A 20,518-nucleotide genomic window follows, 5' to 3' on the forward strand; every position below is an offset into this window, starting at 1 on the left:
TTACAGACGTGGCTCGGATGCCGAGTTGCTGTGTCTCTGGCGTAGGCCAGTGGCTGCGGCTCCAATGAGACCCCTAGCCTGGGAACCTCCATGTGCTACGGGAGCGGCCCTAGAAAAGGCAAAAAGACAAAAAAAAAAAAAAGACCAAAAGTTTCTGGCTTGAGCTAGCCCACTGTGCGTAGTGGAGCTGGAACTGAAACACTGGTTTGTCTCAATGCATCTTTCTGTGCACTGCTTAGATGGCCGAGTCTGACCCTGGGGAAAGGAACTACGACAACATGCTGAAAATGCTGTCGGACCTGAATAAAGACTTGGAAAAGCTATTGGAAGAGATGGAAAAAATCTCAGGTAGGATGTTTTCCCAGGTAGGGTGCCTTCTCCCTTCTTCCAGCAGCTCAAATCCTCCCTACACTCCTGAGCTTAAATCAAGTGCCTTCTTAACAAGTCCTTCCCTCGCCATTTTGTTTCACCTTCTGCACCATGTAACTACTGAACCACAAGATTTTACACTCACCATTAAACATTGCCTTAAATTGTTTTCTGATTTTTTTTTTTCCTTTTTAGGGCTGCACCTGTGGCATATGGAGGTTCCCAGGTTAGGGGTCCAATCGGAGCCTCAGCCGCCAGCCTGCACCACAGCCACAGCAACTCAGGATCCAAGCCACATCTTCAACCTACACCACAGTTCGCGGCGACGCCAAATCCTTAGCCCACTGAGCACAGCCAGGGATCGAACCTGAAACCTCATGGTTCCTAGTCAGATTCGTTTCCGCTGCGCCACGACGGGAACTCCTATTTTCTGATTCTTTTATGTGCGTTTGCGTCTTATTTCTGCAAATGGACTGTTATCTTTCGAGGGTAGAAATAGTGACTTCTTCTTTTGTAACTGGGCGTACAATGCCATACCCAAGGCTCAAGTACTCAGCAAATGGCAAATGATGTTAATATATCACCTGTATATTACCATTCTTTCTGCGAATCATTTAAATAAAAATAGCTCAGAGTAATAGTACCAAGACTGGTGACATGCTGAAATGGGAAGTACAGCTCAGTACAATGAAGCAGCCATACAGTTGGGCAAATTTCTCTGTTTGTGGAAAAGAACGTTATATTATTTTATTCACCATTTCCACTAAATGGTGACCAGCAGAGGTAGTGATACCATTGTAATTTTTTTAATTTGTTCTTTACTAGTTTCGAATACATATAATTCTTATAATTTGTGAGCCTAGGAGTTCCCATCCTGGCTCAGAGGTAATGAACCCGACTAGGATCCATGAGGATGCCAGTTCGATCCCTGGCCTCTCTCCATGGGTTAAGGATCTGGTGTTGCCGTGAGCTGTGGCGTGGGTCACAGTTTCGGCTCGGATCCTGCATTGCTGTGGCTGTGGTCTAGGCCAGCAGCTGTAGCTCTGATTCAACCCCTGACCCGGGAACTTCCATATGCCATAGCTGTGGACCTAAAAAGCAAAAAAAAAAGAGCCTGTTTTGCTAGAGAAAGTCATACCGTAAAACGCATTTTAGAAAAGCCTGTATATTCTCCTCAAATGAAAACAAACTTTTTAAGAAGATTATCAGTTTGTAAATAATCTCCACTTATTACAACAGTCCTCAGAATATTTCTACTTAGAAATGTCTGCAATGTTTGTGCCTATGGACTTGAAAGTTTATACACATATATATTTTTAACTACCTTTTTAAAAAGTTCTGGAGTTCCCACTGTGGCTCAGCCAGTTAAGGTCCCGACATATTCTCCATGACGATGTGGGTTTAATCCCTGACCTCACTCAGTGGGTTAAGGATCTGGCATTGCCACGAACTGTGGCGTAGGTCACAGATGTGGCTCGGATCTGGCCTTGCTGTGGCTGTGGTGTAGGCCTCAGCTGCAGCTCTGATTCAACCCCTAGCCTGAGAACCTCCATATGCCACAGGTGTGGCTGCAAAAAGAAGAAACTTAAATAAATAAATAGTTCTATAATTCATTTTCTACTATAAGTTATTTAATTCCTTCAATCTAATTAAATATTCTTTTATTTAATACCATTTACTATGTACCTACTATGTGCTCTTCTAAGAATACAAAGTTGAATAGGGAGTCTCCTTCATTAGAAGAAGTGAGAGGGGGCCAGAAACAGACATCAAAACGACTAACTTAATTTAAATATATAAACTAAAACTAAAGCATGGTTTCATTTTATATGAAAATTATAAGCTGGCAAATGCTAATAATGGCGTACTCCAAATACTGGGGAGCGAGCAGAGAAGGAGGAGAGGCTGATTACTTGGGGAGGCACGTCAGGATTTGAAGAGAGCAGAGCCTTAGGGAAGGAGTAGGAATTGGACAGGCGAGGGTTAGGGACCTGTGGGTACAGAGGAGGGGCCGTCTCGGAGAAGAGAGAGCCAGAGCTGTGTGCCTGTGAGGGAAAGGCCGGTGTGGTCAAGAAGCCAGATTAAACATGACGTAATGTCATATGAGGAAAAGAATGTAGATAACACGTATGACTGGGTCACGTGTCACTTTGCTATATGGCAAAAATTGACAGAACGTTGCAAATCAACTAAAAAAAATGTTTTGTTTGAAAAAAGGAAGCCAGATTAGTGCATAGTGTTCACAAGGTGGCAGCCCAAAGAAAGAGGAGGCTGAAAAGGGTAGACGTGTCTTCAGGGCCAATCTAGGGAAGTTTACCTGTCTTGTCTAGGTGATAGGGACCCATTTGGGACTTCAAGGAAGACCCTTGCCTTTTAGAAAGACACCTCTGGTAACAAGGCAAGAGATGGTTTGGAGAAGAAAGACTGGAGGCCGGAAGACCAATTAGGAAGTTTATGCAGAAATAAAGGTTAAAAAGGAGTTAGTATTAACTCAGGCTTGGCACTGAGAACAAGAAGAGAGAGAATGGCAGGTTTCTGTGATAGACTCCTATTGATTTGTAAGAACTCTTTTTTTTTTGGTCTTTTTGCCTTTTCTTGGGCTGCTCCCGCGGCATATGGAGGTTCCCAGGCTGGGGGTCTAATCAGAGCTGCAGCCGCCGGCCTACGCCAGAGCCACAGCAACGCAGGATCCAAGCCGCATCTGCAACCTACACCACAGCTCACGGCAACACTGGATCCTTAACCCACTGAGCAAGGCCAGGGATCGAACCCGCAACCTCATGGTTCCTGGTCGGGTTCATTAACCACTGAACCACGACGGGAGCTCCAGAACTCTTTATTAAGATTATTAAGGTCCTTGTTCAAAATTGCAGTATGTGTTTTTCCCAATTTGTTATTTTCCTTTAATTTTGTATATGAAGCTTTGGTAGACAGAAGTCTTATGTAGTAAAATGTATCAATATTTTCCTTTTCTGATTTATTTCCATTTCTCTGATGCCTAGAAAATCATTCCCTAATCCAAGATCAGTGAGATATTTATGTTTTCTTCTGCTCTGTTGTTTTTTTTTTTTAACATTTAATTCTAAACTATTATAGAAGTGATTTTTTTAATTAAATTAAATTTTTATTTTATTTATTTATTTTGCTTTTTAGGGCCACACCTGTGGCATGTGGAAGTTCTCAGATTAGAGTTGAATCAGAGATGCAGCTGCTGGCCTATACTATAGCCACTGCAACACAGAATCCAAGCCACGTATGCAACCTACAGCACAGCTCACGGCAACACTGGATCCTTAATTTGTTCAGCAAGGCCAGGGATCGAACCCACATCCTCAGGATATTAGTCATATTCGTTACCACTGAGCCACAGCAGGAACTCCAAAGTGATTTCTTTATTATACGTGGCATTTTTATATATAGTAGAGCGGAGATAGCTAACTTGGGTTTTTTTGGTTTTGGGGGGATTTTTTGGCCATGCCCATGGCATGCAGAAGTTCTCAGGCCAGTTACAAAGCCAGATCCTTAAACCCCTGAGCCACCAGGGAACTCCAGCTAAACTGTTTTATAATATGTTAGGTTTCATGGCTTATCACACTAGTTTCATTACTATTAATCAGTAAGTTCCCCTGCATTATTCTTTTTTTCTTTTAGCTTTTCTCACACATTTATTATTCCAGGTGAATAATAGATTCATTTAACATTTTATTTGAAATTGTGTTAAACCTATATTAACATGGAAAGAATAATATCTTTTTAACCTTAAGTATTCTTATGCAGGAATGTGTTGTTTCTCTCCAGTTATTCAGATGTTCTTCAACATGTCTCAGAGGGTTTTGCAATATTTTTCTCCAGATTTTTTTTTTTTTGTCTTTTTGCTATTTCTTTGGGCCGCTCCCGCGGCACATGGAGGTTCCCAGGCTAGGGGTCCAATCGGAGCTGCAGCCACTGGCCTACGCCAGAGCCACAGCAACGCGGATCCGAGCCGCGTCTGCGACCTACACCACAGCTCACGGCAACGCCGGATCGTCAACCCACTGAGCAAGGGCAGGGACCGAACCCGCAACCTCATGGTTCCTAGTCGGATTCGTTAACCACTGCGCCACGATGGGAACTCCTTCTCCAGATTTTTTTTTGCCTTCAGTTTTATACTTTTTCCAGTTTTACTGAGATATAGTTGACATAAAATATTGTATGAGTTGGGTTGTATAACGTAATGATTGGATATATCCATGGACGGCGAAATGATGGCCACCGACACCCGTCACCTCCCGTGGCCACACGTTATTTTTCTCCTTATCATGAGAATGTTTAAGACACTCCTCCCTTAGTAACTCACATATTCAGTGTAGTTTATTACCTAAGAATGCGAAACTCTTCCCAGATGTGCGTGTCGTCCGTGTGTGGGATATGTACTATGCACAGTGTTTGGAAACAACTGAAGATTGGTGAAACTGCAAGAAATAATTTCTAATAACTTTTTCAGTTTCTTCTTTGGTTATTGTTTTAAGAGCGTGTCAATTGGGGCATTTCATTTTCTTCCCACATTGTCCATTTTATCAATATTTCCTCATTTATCAGATTACTAATATATACAGCAGAATTTTCCAGGTGGGATTATTAGCATTTTAAAATAAATTATTATTACTAAATAATTATAACACATAATTATGTTTATATTTAATAAATATTATTAAATAATTGTTAAGTTGAATAATTATTCAATAAATAATGATTTTTAAACAAAATGTTGCATGTGCCTTGTTTTTAAAACTCAATTAAAATAGAAGATTACAAAGAATGTTTAAAATCAACAAAATCCAGCCACTCAGGATTAACTGTTTTTAAAATTGGTGAACATGGAGTTCCCGTCGTGGCGCAGTGGTTAAGGAATCCGACTAGGAACCATGAGGTTGCGGGTTCGGTCCCTGCCCTTGCTCAGTGGGTTAACGATCTGGCATTGCCGTGAGCTGTGGTGTAGGTCGCAGACACGGCTCGGATCCCGCGTTGCTGTGACTCTGGCGTAGGCCAGTGGCTACAGCTCCGATTCAACCCCTAGCCTGGGAACCTCCATATGCCGCGGGAGCGGCCCAAAGAAATAGCAAAAAGACAAAAATAAATAAATAAATAAATAAATAAATAAATAAAATAAAATTGGTGAACATTATCCTAGGTCTCTCCCTACGCAGTAATAGAATGATGGACCAACGCATGGGTGCCATTTTTTGGAAGGATACACTTTAATGAAAATGGAATCATACTGTACAAGCTACATTTAAAAATAAAGAGTGCTACCTTTAATTTTACTTAAGAATTTAAATTGAAATGAAACTGCAGAAAGTCTTCCCTTAAGATACATACTTCTTGGCGTTCCCACTGTGGGGCCACAGGATCTGTGGCATCCTTGGAGTGCTGGGACACAGGTTCCATTCCTGGCCCAGCACAGTGAGTTGAGTATCTGCCATTGCTGCAGCTGCATCGTAGGTTGCAACTGCCACCAAGATCTGATCGCTGGCCAGGGAACTCCATATGCCGAAGCACGGCCAAATAAATAAATAAATATTTCCTCAGCATAAAAAATCTATCAGCTCCTATAATACTGTTCTAAGATTAAGAAAGTTTATAGGAAAACTTTAAGAAAACTAGTGTTATTTCTTCAGTTATATCTTTTATCTTTATTCGGGATCTAATAATACTAATCAGTAATATTTATGCACTGCTTATTAATTGCTAGATGCTATTCTAAGCAGTATGTTAATTAGTTCACTTAATCCTCACAACAATTTTATGAGATATAAAGACTGTTAGTACCCCTATTTTACAAACAAAGAGACTGAGGCAAAACTGTCCGTCGTTGTACTATTATCAGTATATTATCCATACATCATTCCTGTGGTTGTCAAGACTCACACATTCTGTATTTAAATAATTCAGAGTTAAACCTGGTAACTATCGTTATGCACATCATGTTCATTGAATTTATAAATGCTTAGGAATATGTCTGTGTTTATAACTGGATGGTAACTCGGTTAGGTATGTAATTATTTTCTTTATAACTTAGGTGTTGTTAGCATTTAGTGGAATTGTGGAGAAGTGTAAGGTCTGCCTCTGTTTCCTCTTGAAAGTGACTTTCTTTTTCTGCCTGTAAAACTCTTTCTTTATCCTTGGAGTTCTGTCCTTCACCAGCATTAGGTTGGTATTAATGTTCTCCAACACTTTTCCTGAACATGTTAGATCCTTAGAGCTATAGATTTGAGCATTTTTTATAAAAAACCTTTTCATTTATCATACCTTTGGATGCTGTTTGTTCTTTCTTTGGTTTATTCTCCAGAAATTCCAGTTACCGATATTGTGTATCTCTTTCTATCTTGTCTTTATCATCATCGTTATAATCTGTTTTATTTCTTTGTCATTTTTCTTTTTATTCTGTGTCGGTTCCTCAGTACTGCTCCCCATTCCCTGATCATGCTGTTACGTAACAGTGTTCCTGTCTCTTCGCTTAGTTTTAACCTCGGATGTAGAGAACTGATTTATCACACCCACAGTTTATGGTACATTATGATCACTGGTCCATGCAGGACATCGTGAGTTTAATTTTTACTTATCACCTTAAACCCCTGTCCATTCCCTTTCCTCTCTCCACCATAGACAGCAATTCTAATGTGTACTTTTTGCGTATGTATGTTCTTCTGAAAGAAGAAATTTATAAATTTACTTTAAATTTCTATAAATGATATTGTGTTATATGTCTCCTACTATTTCTCTTTTATTTTCATTCAGAATCATGTGTGTCAGCTCTTTCCAGGATGCTATATGACATCTAATCTATTGCTTTTAAAAGCTGTATGTAGCAGGGGGCTGGGTGGGCTAGGCTACATGCATGATAATATGGAAATTTAAGCTCAGCCCATCTATAGAACCAGTGAATTAAAACAAACTCTCAGATGGAGTTTCCATAGTGGCTCGGTGGTTAACGAACCCAACTAGTATACATGAGGACTCGGGTTGGATCCCTGGCCTTGCTCATCGTGTTAAGATCCAGCGTTGCCATGAGCTGTTGTGTAGGCCAGCAGCTAGAGCTCACATTCGACCCCTACCCTGGGAACCTCCATTTGCTGTAGTTGTGCCCTAAAAAAAGACAAAAGACCAAAAAAAAACCGAAACACCTCTCAGTGAAGGGCATATGGACCAGGAAGGCGTTTTTAATACGCGTTTTTCCCCACATGCTAAATTAATTGGATTGCTGGGCTTTTTTCATTTTGCCTTCCCTAAAATTGAGTTGAATGCTTTATTCATTTATTTTCATTCCTTTTTAAGTTGTGAAAACATTTGGACCTGTGAATTTTTCTTAAGATATATTATTGCAACCCATAAGTATTGATAGTATTCTTGCCTCCTTTTTTTTTGTTTTTTTTTTTGTTTGTTTGTTTGTTTTCTTCTCTTTTTTTGGTCTTTTTTCTTTTGGCTATGCCAGGGGTTGAACCCTGGGCCAGAGATTGAGCCCATGCCACAGAAATGGCCCAAGACACTGCAGCGACAATTCCAGATCCTTAACTCACTGAGTCACCCAGGAACTCCAATAGTGTTCTTATTTTTTATTGTTTTTTTAAGTCATCTTTATTTAGGTATAATTTATAAACAGTAAAATAAACACTTTTTTTTTTTGCCTTTTCTAGGGCTGCTCCCTCGGCATACGGAGGTTCCCAGGCTAGGGGTCGAATCGGAGCTGTAGCCACCGGCGTACGTCACAGCCATAGCAACGCGGGATCCGAGCCACATCTGCAACCTACACACAGCTCACGGCAATGCTGGATCCTTAACCCACTGAGCAAGGCCAGGGATCCAACCCAAAACCTCATGGTTCCTAGTCGGATTTGTTAACCACTGCACCACGACGGGAACTCCCTAAAATAAACACATTTTAAGTGTACAGTTCACTGAGTTTTGCAAAATGTATACACCAGTATAACAAACATTGTTATCAAAATGCAAATTATTTATATCACTCCAAAAGGTCTGTTTTTGCACCTCCCCAGTCAATTCCACTCTTCCCTTCGCAGCACCTGGCAACAACTGATATACTTGCCTAGAATTTCATACAAATGTAATCACAGAGCATAATCCTGTGTCTGGCTTCTTTTGCTCACCAGGTCCAATCAGCGCACTATCACTCCAATGGGACAGCTTGATGTCCTGTGAAAGGGAAGGCAGCTCGGAAGCTGGAGAGTTGATATTCCTGAATTAGGATAGTGAAGATGAATCATTAGCTTTGCCAGCTGAAAGCAAACTGCTGACGAACAGACACAGAGAAAAAAGCATTTGTCAGATCTATGGCTGCATACCGGGTATCAGGGGATATAGGAATTTGTTCAAGCAACAAACCCACTTCTGAAGCGGTCGCTACAATTGGAGTTACACCTGATTGAGTTTACAGTAATCCACGGTCATTCTCTACAACCGCCTGCTGCACAGGCCAGATAGGCGAACTGAATGGGAATGCGGTGGGAATTAGGGAACTACCCCGCATCCTTCAAGCCTTAATGGTGGTGATAACCTCTGCAGCCCCTCCAGAAATGCACTGTTGCTTTTCGTTTGCTGCTTTCATAGGCAGAGGCAGTTCTCATGGTTTCCACTTGGTCTTTCCTACCAAACAGCCCTCACTCCGTGGATTAGGGAACAAATGTGGGGATTCTCCCATTGCTGAGAATATCCGTCTCAATTATGCTGGAACTGGGAAAACCACAGAGTTCAGAGACCCTCGGAGTTCCTGTTGTGGACCAGCGGAAACGAATCCAACCAGGAACCATGAGGTTTCGGGTTCGTTCCCTGGTCTTGCTCAGTGGGTTAAGGATCCGGCATTGCTGTGAGCTGTGGTGTAGGCCACAGATGGGGCTCAGATTCTGCGTGGCTGTGGCTGTGGCCTGGGCCGGCAGCTGTAGTTCTGATTAGACCCCTAGCCTGGGAACCTCCATATGCCACGGGTGTGACCCCCCCAAAAAAACCTACTAAACCCTCTGTGAGCTGAATGGGTTCCTGAGCTAGAACTCCATTGTTAACCTGCCCTCCAGAAAGCCCTTCCTCTGACTGCTAGGTCACTACACTGGCTAGTAGTGCTGTTTGGGGGTGTAGAGAAATTAGTGTCTGTTCAGAGCCAGTGTCTAGTAGTCCCCAAAAGGTCTGGTTATTTCCCTTGCCCCACAGTACAGTCCTACAGAGATACTATTGTGAAGCTCCAGTCCCGAAGCTGATGATCATGTGAAGAGGAAAAATAACTAAACAAAATTGCAACAAATTTTGATGAATGTTAAGACTGAATAATCTATATGGTAGCCAAAAGTGGAACCTAATTTGGTATAAGGAGCAAAAAAAGAGAAAAAAAAAGACTTACATGCTGGGAACTAAAAAACATAAATCAAGGACATTAAAGAGGATTCAAAGAAATGGAAAGATATCCCATACTCCCGAATTGGAATAATTAATATCATAAAAATGGCCATACTATCCAAAGAAATCTACATATTTCATGCAATCCCTATCAAATTACCCATGATGTTTTTCACAGAACTAGAACAAACAACCCAAAAATGTAGATGGAACCATAAAAGACCCAGAATTGCCAAAGCAATCCTGAGCAAAAAAGACCAAGCAGGAGGCATCGCTCTCCCAGACCTCAGACAATATTACAAAGCTACAGTCATCAAGACAGTGCGGTGCTGGTACAGAAACTGGTATACAGACCCGTGGAACAGAATAGAGAGCCCAGAAATAAACCCAGATACCTACAGTCAGTGAGTCTTTAACAAAGAAGGCAAGAGTATACAATGGGAAAAAAACTAGTCTCTTCAGCAAGTGGAACTAGAAAAGCTGGACAGCTGTATGTAAATCAATGAAACTAGAACATACCCTCACATCATGCACAAAAATAAACTCAAAGTGGCTTAAAGACTTAAACATAAGACAAGACATCATAATATTCCTAAAAGAGAACAAAGGCAAAACATTCTCATGGAGTTCCCATCATGGCGCAGCAGAAATGAATCCAACTAGGAACCATGAGGTGGCAGGTTTGATCCCTGGCCTCGCTCAGTGGGTTAAGGATCCAGCATTGCCATGAGCTGTGGCGTAGGCCAGCAGCTGTAGCTCCGATTAGACCCCCTAGCCTTGGAACCTCCATATGCCACAGGTGCGGCCCTAAAAAGCCAAAAAAAAAAATTTTTTTTCTGACATCAAGCATGTAAATGTTTTCTTAGGTCAACCTCCCGAGGCAGTAGAAATAAAAACAAAAATAAGCCAACGGGACCTAACCAAACTTACAGGCTTTTGCACTACAAAGGAAACCATTAAAAAAAAAAAAAAAAAAAACCTTAAACCTATGGAACAGGAGAAAATAATTGCAGATGATGCAACTGACAAGGGCTTAATCTCCAAAATATACAAACAACTCATAAAACTCAACAACAACAATGAAAAACAACCCAATCAAAAAATGGGCAGAAAGACCTAAACAGACATTTCTCCAAAGAAGACATGTGGATGGCCAATGGGCATATGAAAAAAATGCTCAACATCACTGATTATTAGAGGAATGCAAATCAAAGCTACAATGAGGTACCCTCATTGTACCCTCACGCGGGTCAGAATGGCCGTCATTAATAAGTCCACAAATAACAAATGCTGGAGAGGGTGTGGAGAAAAGGGAACCCTCCTGCACTGTCAGTGGGAATGTAAATTTTCTGGAGGTTCCTCAGAAAACTAAATATAAAACTAGCATATGCTCCAGCAATCCCAACCCTGGGCATATGTCCAGAGAAAGCTTACACCCAAAAAGATGCATGCACACCTATAATCACTCGCAGCACTGTTCCCAGCAGCCGAGACATGGAAACAACCTAAATGTCCATCAACAGGTAAATGGATTAAGAAGACATGGTACATATGCACAATGGAATACTACTCAGCCATAAAAAATAATAATGCCATTTGCAGCAACATGGACGGAACTAGAGGTTCTCATACTAAGTGAAGTAAGTCAGAGAGAGAAAGACAACACCATATGGTATCACTTATATCTAGAATCTAAAATATGGCGCAGATGAACCTATCTGTAGTAAAGAAACAAACTCACAGACGTGGAGAGCAAACTTGTGGTTGTCGAGGGGGAGAGAGTGGGATGGACTGGGAGTCTGGGCTTAGTGGATGCAAACTATTACATTGAGAATGATGAGCAGTGAGATCCTGCTGTGTAGGCAGGGAATTCTATCCAATCACTTGTGATAGAACATGATAGAGAAAAAGAATGTATGTGTATATATATGTATAACTGGGTCGCTTTGCCATACAGCAGAAATTGACAGAACGTTGTAAATCAACTATAATTTTTTTTAACTGTTAGGAGTTCCCATTATGGCTCAGTGGTAATGAACCTGACTAGTATCCATGAGGATTCAGGTTCCATGCATTGCCGTGAGCTGTGGTGTAGGTTGCAGACACAGCTTGGATCTGGCAGCTGCAGCTTTGATCTGACCCCAAGCCTGGGAACTTCCATATGCCACGGGTATGGCCCTAAAAAGAAAAAAAAAAGTTTTAAATATATAATCACAGGAGTTCCCATCGTGGCTCAATAGGTTAAGAATCCAACATAATTTCTGTGAGGATGCAGGTTTGATCTTCAATCCCTAGCCTCACTCTGTGGGTTAAGGATCCCGCTTTGCCAAAAGCTGCGGCGTAAGTCGCAGATGTGGCTTGGATCTGGCATTGCTGTGACTGTGGCGTAGGCCGGCTACTGCAGCTCGGATTTAACCCCCTAGCTCGGGAACTTCCATGTGCCGCAGGTGAGGCCATAAAAAGAAAGAAAAAAAAAATATATATATATATATATGTGTGTGTGTATATAAAATTACAGAGCTAGTGTAAATGGTACTGGTGCAGTCATTATGGAAAATACTATGGAGATTCCTCAAAACATTAAAAGTCGAACTGCTGTATGACCAACAACTCCTTTCGGGGTGTATGTTGAGGAAATGAAGGAAATGAGTGTCTCAGAGGTCTACATTCCCATATTCGCTACAGATTTATTCATGATATCCATAGTATGGGAAAAGCCTGTGTGTCTGTTGACAAATGAATAAAGAAAGTGTGATACACGCACCTAACACACCTCAGTGGAATCTTCTTCAACCTTAAGAAAGAAAGAAATCCTGTCATTTGCGACAGCATAGATGATGAACCTGGAGGACATCTTGCTAAGTGAAATAAGCCAGGCCCAGAAAGACAGACATTGTATGATATCACTCGTGTGTGGGATCTAAGAAAAGTCAAACTCATAGAAGCAGAGTAAGGAGTTCCTGCTGTGGTGCAACAGGATCGGTGGCATCTCTGCATCGCCGGGAGGAAGGTTTGATGCAGGCCCAGCACAGTGGGTTGAAGATCCTGGCCCAGGGACTCCATATGCTGTGGGGTGACCAAAAAGAAAAAGAGAGAGAGAAAAGAAGCAGAGAGTAAAGTGGTGGTTGCCAGGGCTGAGGAGCAGGGGAAAAATGGGAAGGTGTTGGTCGAAAAATACAATGCATGCATTCTGGAGACGTACTGTACAGCTAATACTGTGCTGCAGACTTGCAGTGTACTGTGAGTGTAAATCTTAAGTGCTCTCTCCAAACCAAAAGTAATCGCGAAGTGATGAAAATGTTAATTAGCTTAATTATCATAATCATTTCATAATTCAAGAGTTAGTGGAGTGATATCTAAATGTCACTATAAAAGGCTGTTGAGGAGTTCCCGTCGTGGCGAAGTGGTTGACGAATCTGACTAGGAACCATGAGGTTGCAGGTTCGGTCCCTGCCCTTGCTCAGTGGGTTAACGATCCGGCGTTGCCGTGAGCTGTGGTGTAGGTTGCAGATGCGGCTAGGATCCCGCGTTGCTGTGGCTCTGGCGTAGGCCGGTGGCTACAGCTTCGATCGGACCCCTAGCCCGGGAACCTCCATATGCCGCGGGAGCGGCCCAAAGAAATAGCAAAAAAAGACAAAAAAAAAGGCTGTTGACCCAGAATTCTGCGTCCAGCAAAGTTGTCTTTCAATAATGAGAGCAAAAGCCATTTGCAAATGAATGAAAATTGACAATACTTGTCACAAATAGACGTGCTCTAAAGGAACTAAAAGTTATGCTTCAGGAATTCCCTGGTGATGCAGCAGGTTAAGATCCAGTGTTGTCGCAGCTGTGACTTGGGTTGCTGCTGTGGCACAGGTTCAATCCCTAGCCCAGAAATTTTCACATGCCGCAGGGAACAGGAAAAAGAAGGCGGTGGGGGGGGGGGAGGGAGGGGGGGGAGGAAAAGGCAGTATAATCAATGTGTTCATTCTCTCCAAATTCCACCCAAGCCTTCCAAGTAGTTCTAATGATGAGTTCCCTGGTGGCCTAGTGGGTTAAGAATCCAGTGTTGTCACTGCTGTGGCATGGGTTTGATCCCTGTCCCAGGAAATTCTGCAGGCCATGGGCACAGCCAAAAAAAAAAAAAAAAAAATTAGGTCCAATGAAAATCCTAATAGGGTTTTTCATGGAACTTCACAGGTCAATTCTAAAACATTTGTTGGAGACTTAAGAGCCCAAATAGCTAAGACCCTTCTGAGGAAGACAAGAACAGGGGATTCGCCCTACAATTAGCAAAGTTTATTATGAAATTATATGATTAAGGCAGTGGCATACTGGATTAGACGTAGACATGCTGAGCAGCAGATTACAGCAGAGCCCAGAAACTGCGCACAGACACAGACGCCAAGTCTTATACATAACACACATGACGTGGCAGGTCAGGGAAGGAAAGAAGGGACTATTTAATAAGTAAGCTGGGAAAACTGATTATGCAGAAGAATAAAAATTATATTCATTTATTTATTTTTGCTTTTTAGGGCTGCACCTGAGGCTTGTGGAGGTTCCCAGGCCAGGGGTCATATCGGAGATGTAGCTGCCAGCCTATGACAGGAACGCCTATAAATGTTATTTCATCTTTCATATTTACGTCTTCAATCTATCCAGAGTATACTGTCCTTTTTTCATTGACTTTTCGTGTTACTTTTATCACACACTAAATTCCACACACACTCAGGTCTGTCTCTGAGCTTGCTATCTTCTTCCATTGGTCTGTGTGTCTGTGGTACACTGTTTTTAAAAATAGGGCTTGGAGTTCCTGTCGTGGCGCAGGGGAAACGAATCCGACTAGGAACCATGAGGTTGCAGGTTTGATCCCTGGCCTTGCTCAGTGGGTTAAGGATCCGGCGTTGCCATGAGCTGTGGTGTAGGTCGCAGACGCGGCTCGGATCCCGCGTTGCTGTGGCTGTGGTGTAGGCCGGCAGAAATGGCTCCAATTGGATCCATAGCCTGGGAACCTCCATATGCCGCAGGTGTGGCCCTAAAAAGACAAAGGGCAAAAAAAAAAAAAATAGGGCTTTATATAATGTCTTGAGATCTAATAGGGCATATTCACCCCCCTTTAGCTTTTACTTTTTTCAGGTTGACTTGACTATTGGATTTTATTCTTTCATATACACTTTTATGATTTATAACTACTGATAGTTTTATCTCTTACTTTACATATCTTATTTATTTTTAATTTTCAATTTCCATTTACCAGCATCTTCAATACTGGTAACATTACTAGAGGCATCCTTGTTTGATTCCTAAAGGAATTTATCCATAGTTTCTCCACTAAGCGTCATGTTTGCTCTAAGTTTTGGTGTGTCACTTTGACTAGATTGAAATGTCTCCTATTCCCAGTTTGTTAGGGTTTCGATTTTCTAAAATCACAAATAGGTATTAAAATTCATTAACTGCTTTTTTTTTTACATTAACTGAGATATTCCTGTGTCCCCTCTTTTATTAACACGTTAAATTATGCTGATTAATTTTCTGATACTCAACTATCCTTGAATTTCTTTTTACAAACTCTACTTGATCATAACATAACATTTTAACTCACTGTTAGATTTGGTTAGATCATATTATATTTAAGATTTTACATTTATTTTCATGTGAGACAGACCTATAATTTTTCATGTAATCTTTGGTTTTGAAATAAGCCAGCTTAGGGAAATTTATGTTTTCATTTTTTGCTTATCTCTATTTTCAAATTTTCTGCGGTGTAAATGGGATGCTTCTCTGAAACGCTTTTCTTTAAAAAGTTGCCCCAGTGGATACAGTCAAGTTTATCAGCCTTCCTTTTTTCTAATTTCTGAAATCATTTATATTAGGTAAGAATTAACTCTTCTTTCAAAGTTTGGTGGAACCCATCTGTAAAACCATCTGGAGCCTGAGATTTAAAGATTTAAACTTCACCATTTACCTCTTTGAATGTTGGTTCTTCTATTTTACCAATCATGTGAATTAGCCTGGGGGCTGTAAACTCCGAGCCTGTCTTCATCCCTTTAGTTGCTGGCTCAACTGGCCTTATTATCATTCCTTGTTGTTCTCTGCTTCTGCCTCTTACTCTGTCAAAATAAATCCACTCACTGCATCCCTAGGTAGTCCTCCCTGGTCCTACACAGATTTTTGGAAAACCTTATCCTCATTCTTTACTGACCCTGCATCTAGCTGCACATCTTGACCGTTTCTGCGTGAGGACCCGGCCCTGCCCAGTGTGTGGAGCGAGTCCCAGTCAGCCTCTCAGAGCATCTGCTGTTCAGGCCCCTCCAGAGATTGTGCTACTGAGCGGGCCTTTCCAACAGCCCATGGAGAGCGCCTGCCCCCAGCACCTGGTCCAAAATAGACTCCTCCTACCCCATGTCTCTGTCTCCACGCTGCTCGTTGCCTTCCCGGCACCCCTCGCAATCTGTAACTGTCTTGTGTATTTGTTCTCTCTTTCCCCACTGCAGGAGCATGGGCACTCGCGAGGGCAGGGGTGCATCTGCCCTGTAGCAGACTGCTGAATACTCAGGGTGCCCTAGCAAAATGCCAGCACAGAGCAGGGGCTGAATAAGTACGGAAGGAATGAAAAACTCAGGAGACATGTTTCTGAAGGATTTTCTGATGATTCTGAGTCCTTTCTATTCAATGTATTCTATTTTGTCTCCCCTTGGGTCACATCACAGGAGGGCTACACACTTGGCATAGTGTTTTGGCGTCTCACTGAATTGCCTTTTCTGAAGTGTGCTTTGGTGCTGTGCTGCCAGCTTTACCAGCGATTACAACTATGGACGTAGAAGAATGTCCTTGTATTTAAAGCAGGGATGTTGGAGTTCCAGTGGTGGCTCAGTGGTTAACAAATTCGACTAGGAACCATGAGGTTGCAGGCTCGATCCCTGGCCTTGCTCATTGGGTTAAGGATCTGGCATTGCCGTGAGCTGTGGTGTAGGTCGCAGACGCGGCTCGGATCCCGCGTTGCTGTGGCTCTGGCGTAGGCCAGTGGCTACAGCTCCGATTCAGCCCCTAGCCTGGGAACCTCCATATGCTGCAGGAGCAGCCCTGGAAAAGGCAAAAAGACAAAGTAAATAAATAAAATAAAATAAAGTAGGGATGTTATCAAGGACATTTCAACTATACTACACACCTCTCATAAAACATACCTATGGGAAAATTCTTCCTTAGGATAAGTGTCTGAAACAATGGGTTTGTATTTATTTTATGGCCACCAAGTTTTAAAACCGAGCCCTCTTCCTTCTCCATTTTGGCTTCAGGAAACTCACTCAGGGCTAGAATTCCGGGGCTACGTAGGCCTCTATGAGATGCATTGCCGTGAGCTGCTCTTGTTTGTTTGTTCCCACCCTAGTTCTTTGCCCTGAATACCTCCATTATTTATTTTATTATTTTTTTTAATTTTTTGATTTTTTAATTTTTATTTTTTTGTCTTTTTAGAGCCGCACCCGCGGCATATGGAGGTTCCCAGGCTAGGGGTGGAAACAGAGCTACAGCTGCCAGTCTACACCACAGCCACAGCCACATGGGATCTGAGCTGCGTCTGGGACCTACACCACAGCTCACGGCAATGCCAGATCCTTAACCCAATGAGCAAGGCCAGGGATCGAGCCTGCAACCTCATGGTTCCTAGTCGGATTCGTTTCTGCTGAGCCATGCTGGGAACCCCCATTTTTTTTTGTCTTTTTAGCATTATTTATTTTATAGTAACATTTTCTCCTTTCTTGAGCACCTAATATGTGCGAGGCAGTTTACATAGATCATCCACGTCATTTTCAGAGCAAGCCGTGAGATCGGCACGCTGTCTTTCCTTCACAGGAGAGGACACTGAGGTTGGTCAGTCTAAGTCACTGACTCCAGGTCACACGGCTGCTAATTGGAGAGCTGGGAAGCAAACCCAGGTCCACGCCCCGCCTGCTGTCCAGGGGGTCTAGAGTGGTGGTCTGCTGCTTTCCTGCACCAGAATTACCCAGATGCTTATTAAGATACAGGATCTGGGAATTGCCATCGTGGCACAGCAGAAACGAATTCGACTAGGAACCATGAGGTTGCAGGTTCGATCCCTGGCTTCGCTCAGTGGGTTAAGGATCCGGCATTGCCATGAGCTGTGGTGTAGGTCACAGACTCGGCTTGGATCTGGCGTTGCTGTGGCTCTGTCATAGGCTGGCAACTACAGCTCCAATTAGACCCCTAGTCTGGGAACATCCATATGCCACAGGAGTGGCCCTAAAAAAGTCAAAAGACAAAAAAAAAAAAAAGATGCAGGATCCTGAGCACCTTTCCCAGCTACACAAGAACTTCTTTGAGTTCTGAGAGAGACCAGCAGTCTACCTTTTAACAAGTGTCCCAAGTAACTCTCATGCTTCCAAAAGTTGGAGAGTCCCGGTGCGGGCTACATGTGTCCACTGGCTGCTGAGGTGTGCTGCAGGTATCTTTTCTAACAATTTTCCCCTAACCAAACAGATGCCACTTTCTTGCCTTTTTTTTTTTTTTTTTTGTCTTTTTAGAGCTGCACCCGAGGCTTACGGAGGTCCCCAGGCTAGGGGTTGAACTGGAGCTGCAGCTGCCGGCCTGCTCCACAGCCACAGCAATGTGGGATCCAAGCCACATCTTCAACTACACCACAGCCCACAGCAATGCCGATTCTTAAGCCACTGAGCGAGGCCAGGGATAGAACCCGCATCTTTATGGATGCTGGTCAGGTTTGTTAACCACAAAGCCATGATGGGAACTCCCCAGATGCCACTTTGTTCAAAACTTCGTGTCTGCCCGTCTGCTGACGTCGGTTGTGTGTGGACATACGTGTGCACTTGTTGTTAGTGCATCTGTGTGTCTCTCCTTTGGCTCATTTCCTTAAGGACATAGTTTTCCCAAGTATCCAGTATTTTTTTAGCCCAGCCAGAGGGTCTAAGGGAATGCATTTACCGCACAGAGAGGCAACCCCATTCTTCCTAGTTCTGAAGGGAAGAACCACACCAGTGGGGGCAGGTGCTGCAGAGGGAGTGGGGTGGAGATGGCGTCTCTGCACGGGCGCTGGATTTGTGCAGGAAGCACCTGTTCCCCTACAGGCCCAGGGGACGCTGCCCTCAAGTTGTTCTCAAAGCCAGAAGGGTGGTCAGTACAGCAGTGAGCGCCGAAGGACCCCTAAAGGGGAACGCGGCAAACCTTCCAGAAGGAGGAACCCTGGACTGGCCTGAGTGAAAGCCAAGAGGTGCCCAGGTAGAGGGGGGCAGGCAGCCCAGGCCAGGTAGCCTGAGGTAACCTGAGGCTCAGGCCTTCGGGAAGGGCTAGCCCTACCTGCATGTGTGAGCTCGGGTGGGCGTTGTGGCTTCTTGGGGGTCACCCCACACCCACAAGCTGTGAACCGCAGACAGGTAAGGACTTTGGTCTACTCTCATTTTTCCTAAGATCCCACGTCAGACTGGCCTCCAAGCTTTTAGTGTCACAGGCTGATGCATCCAGAAATTGACACTTGTGTGAAATTCGGGAAGTTTCATTGCTGCTCTGTGTAGAGAGGAGTTTCAATGGGGATTTTTATGAGCCCTTGACACACGGCCCACCAGCTTTCTCTCCGTAGAGTACCTGGGCCACTCAGCGGGTCCTGTCCCCAGCATGCTGGGCGTGGCAGGAGGAGGCGCCCGGCCCACCCCCCGCCCCCGGGTCGAGGCCCCAGAGCCGCCGCCCGCTGGCCTGAGCGGGGCCTCTCTGGCTGTTGCAGTGCAGGCCACGTGGCTGGCCTACGACATGGTGGTGACCCGCACCAACCCCACGCTGGCCGAGTCCATGCGGCGCTTGGAGGATGCCTTCCTCAACTGCAAGGAGGAGATGGAGAAGAACTGGCAGGAGCTGCTCAGCGAGACCAAGCGCACGCAGTAGGCGCCACCCTGCCGCCCACACGCACCCGCGCGGCAGCGTCACAGCAACTCCAGCACGTGGCCCGGGCCCACAGCTTGTTTCTCAATAAATGTATTTTCATGCACAACCTGAGGGCCCTTTCTGCCCCGCTCAGCTGCGCATCACACCTGTGAACGGCGCAGGACAAGGGCGCGACGCAGAGGCTCTTGAAGGAAACGTACTGGGGGCCGAAGCAGCCGAACTTAGAAGCAGCAGCCAGCAAGAAGCTACATGGGGGCAAACCAGGTCGGGTGGCGGGGGGACAAGGAGCAGTATTCGGGCAGATTTGCTGGCCTTCCCACAGTCACTTACAAAGTGGGTGAGAACATTGTTCCCTGCGCACCTGGGCCTTGCTGGGTGCTCACGCGTGTGCCCTGACGTCCTCACAGCCCCCGTTCCCCAGACAAGAAAAGCGACCTAAGGTCTCTCATCCAGGCACAAGGGGCAGAGCGAAGGCAAAGCCCAGGCCATCCCCAGGGAAGGGGGCGGGCTTCTGGAGGGGCTGAGCAGGTGGGAGACCCCGCAAGGCTGGAGAGGGGTATGAGCTGAGTGGTCCTGGCCGGCCTGGGCTGGGGTCTGGGCAGGGGCCACCGCCAGCAGGGCACTCTCACAGACAAGGGTTCTAGGCCCTTGAGGCGGGTCAGACAAAAGAGGGCTTCGGAGCTGTTCCTTGGGAGAGTCCGGCCAGGCCTCTCTGCCCTGTCCGGAGGCCTCAGGACAGGCAGAAAGTCCCAGAGGAAGGATGATTTTCCTGGGGACTCCTTTGCTCCCTGTCTCCCCCCCACCACTTCCGACCCCCTCGAAGCTTCCTCGCCTGGCCGGTAGCCTCAGGGTTGGACCAAGGAAGCACGAATGTGCC

General features: G+C 44.3%; 1 protein-coding gene across 1 annotated transcript in view; it reads left to right on the top strand.

Moving 5' to 3' along the window:
• Positions 1-19,709, top strand: part of SYCE3 (synaptonemal complex central element protein 3) — a 31,486-nt gene extending 11,777 nt beyond the window's left edge. The window contains exons 2-3 of the mRNA XM_047788417.1: positions 240-348; positions 19,484-19,709. Coding sequence (XP_047644373.1) covers positions 240-348; positions 19,484-19,641 — 267 coding nt within the window. The 3' untranslated portion in view covers positions 19,642-19,709. The remainder of the gene's footprint in view (positions 1-239; positions 349-19,483) is intronic.
• The last annotated feature ends 809 nt before the right edge of the window (positions 19,710-20,518 follow it).

Source organism: Phacochoerus africanus, chromosome 7 (genome assembly GCF_016906955.1).
Source record: "Phacochoerus africanus isolate WHEZ1 chromosome 7, ROS_Pafr_v1, whole genome shotgun sequence".
In the NCBI taxonomy this organism is placed as follows: domain Eukaryota; kingdom Metazoa; phylum Chordata; class Mammalia; order Artiodactyla; family Suidae; genus Phacochoerus; species Phacochoerus africanus.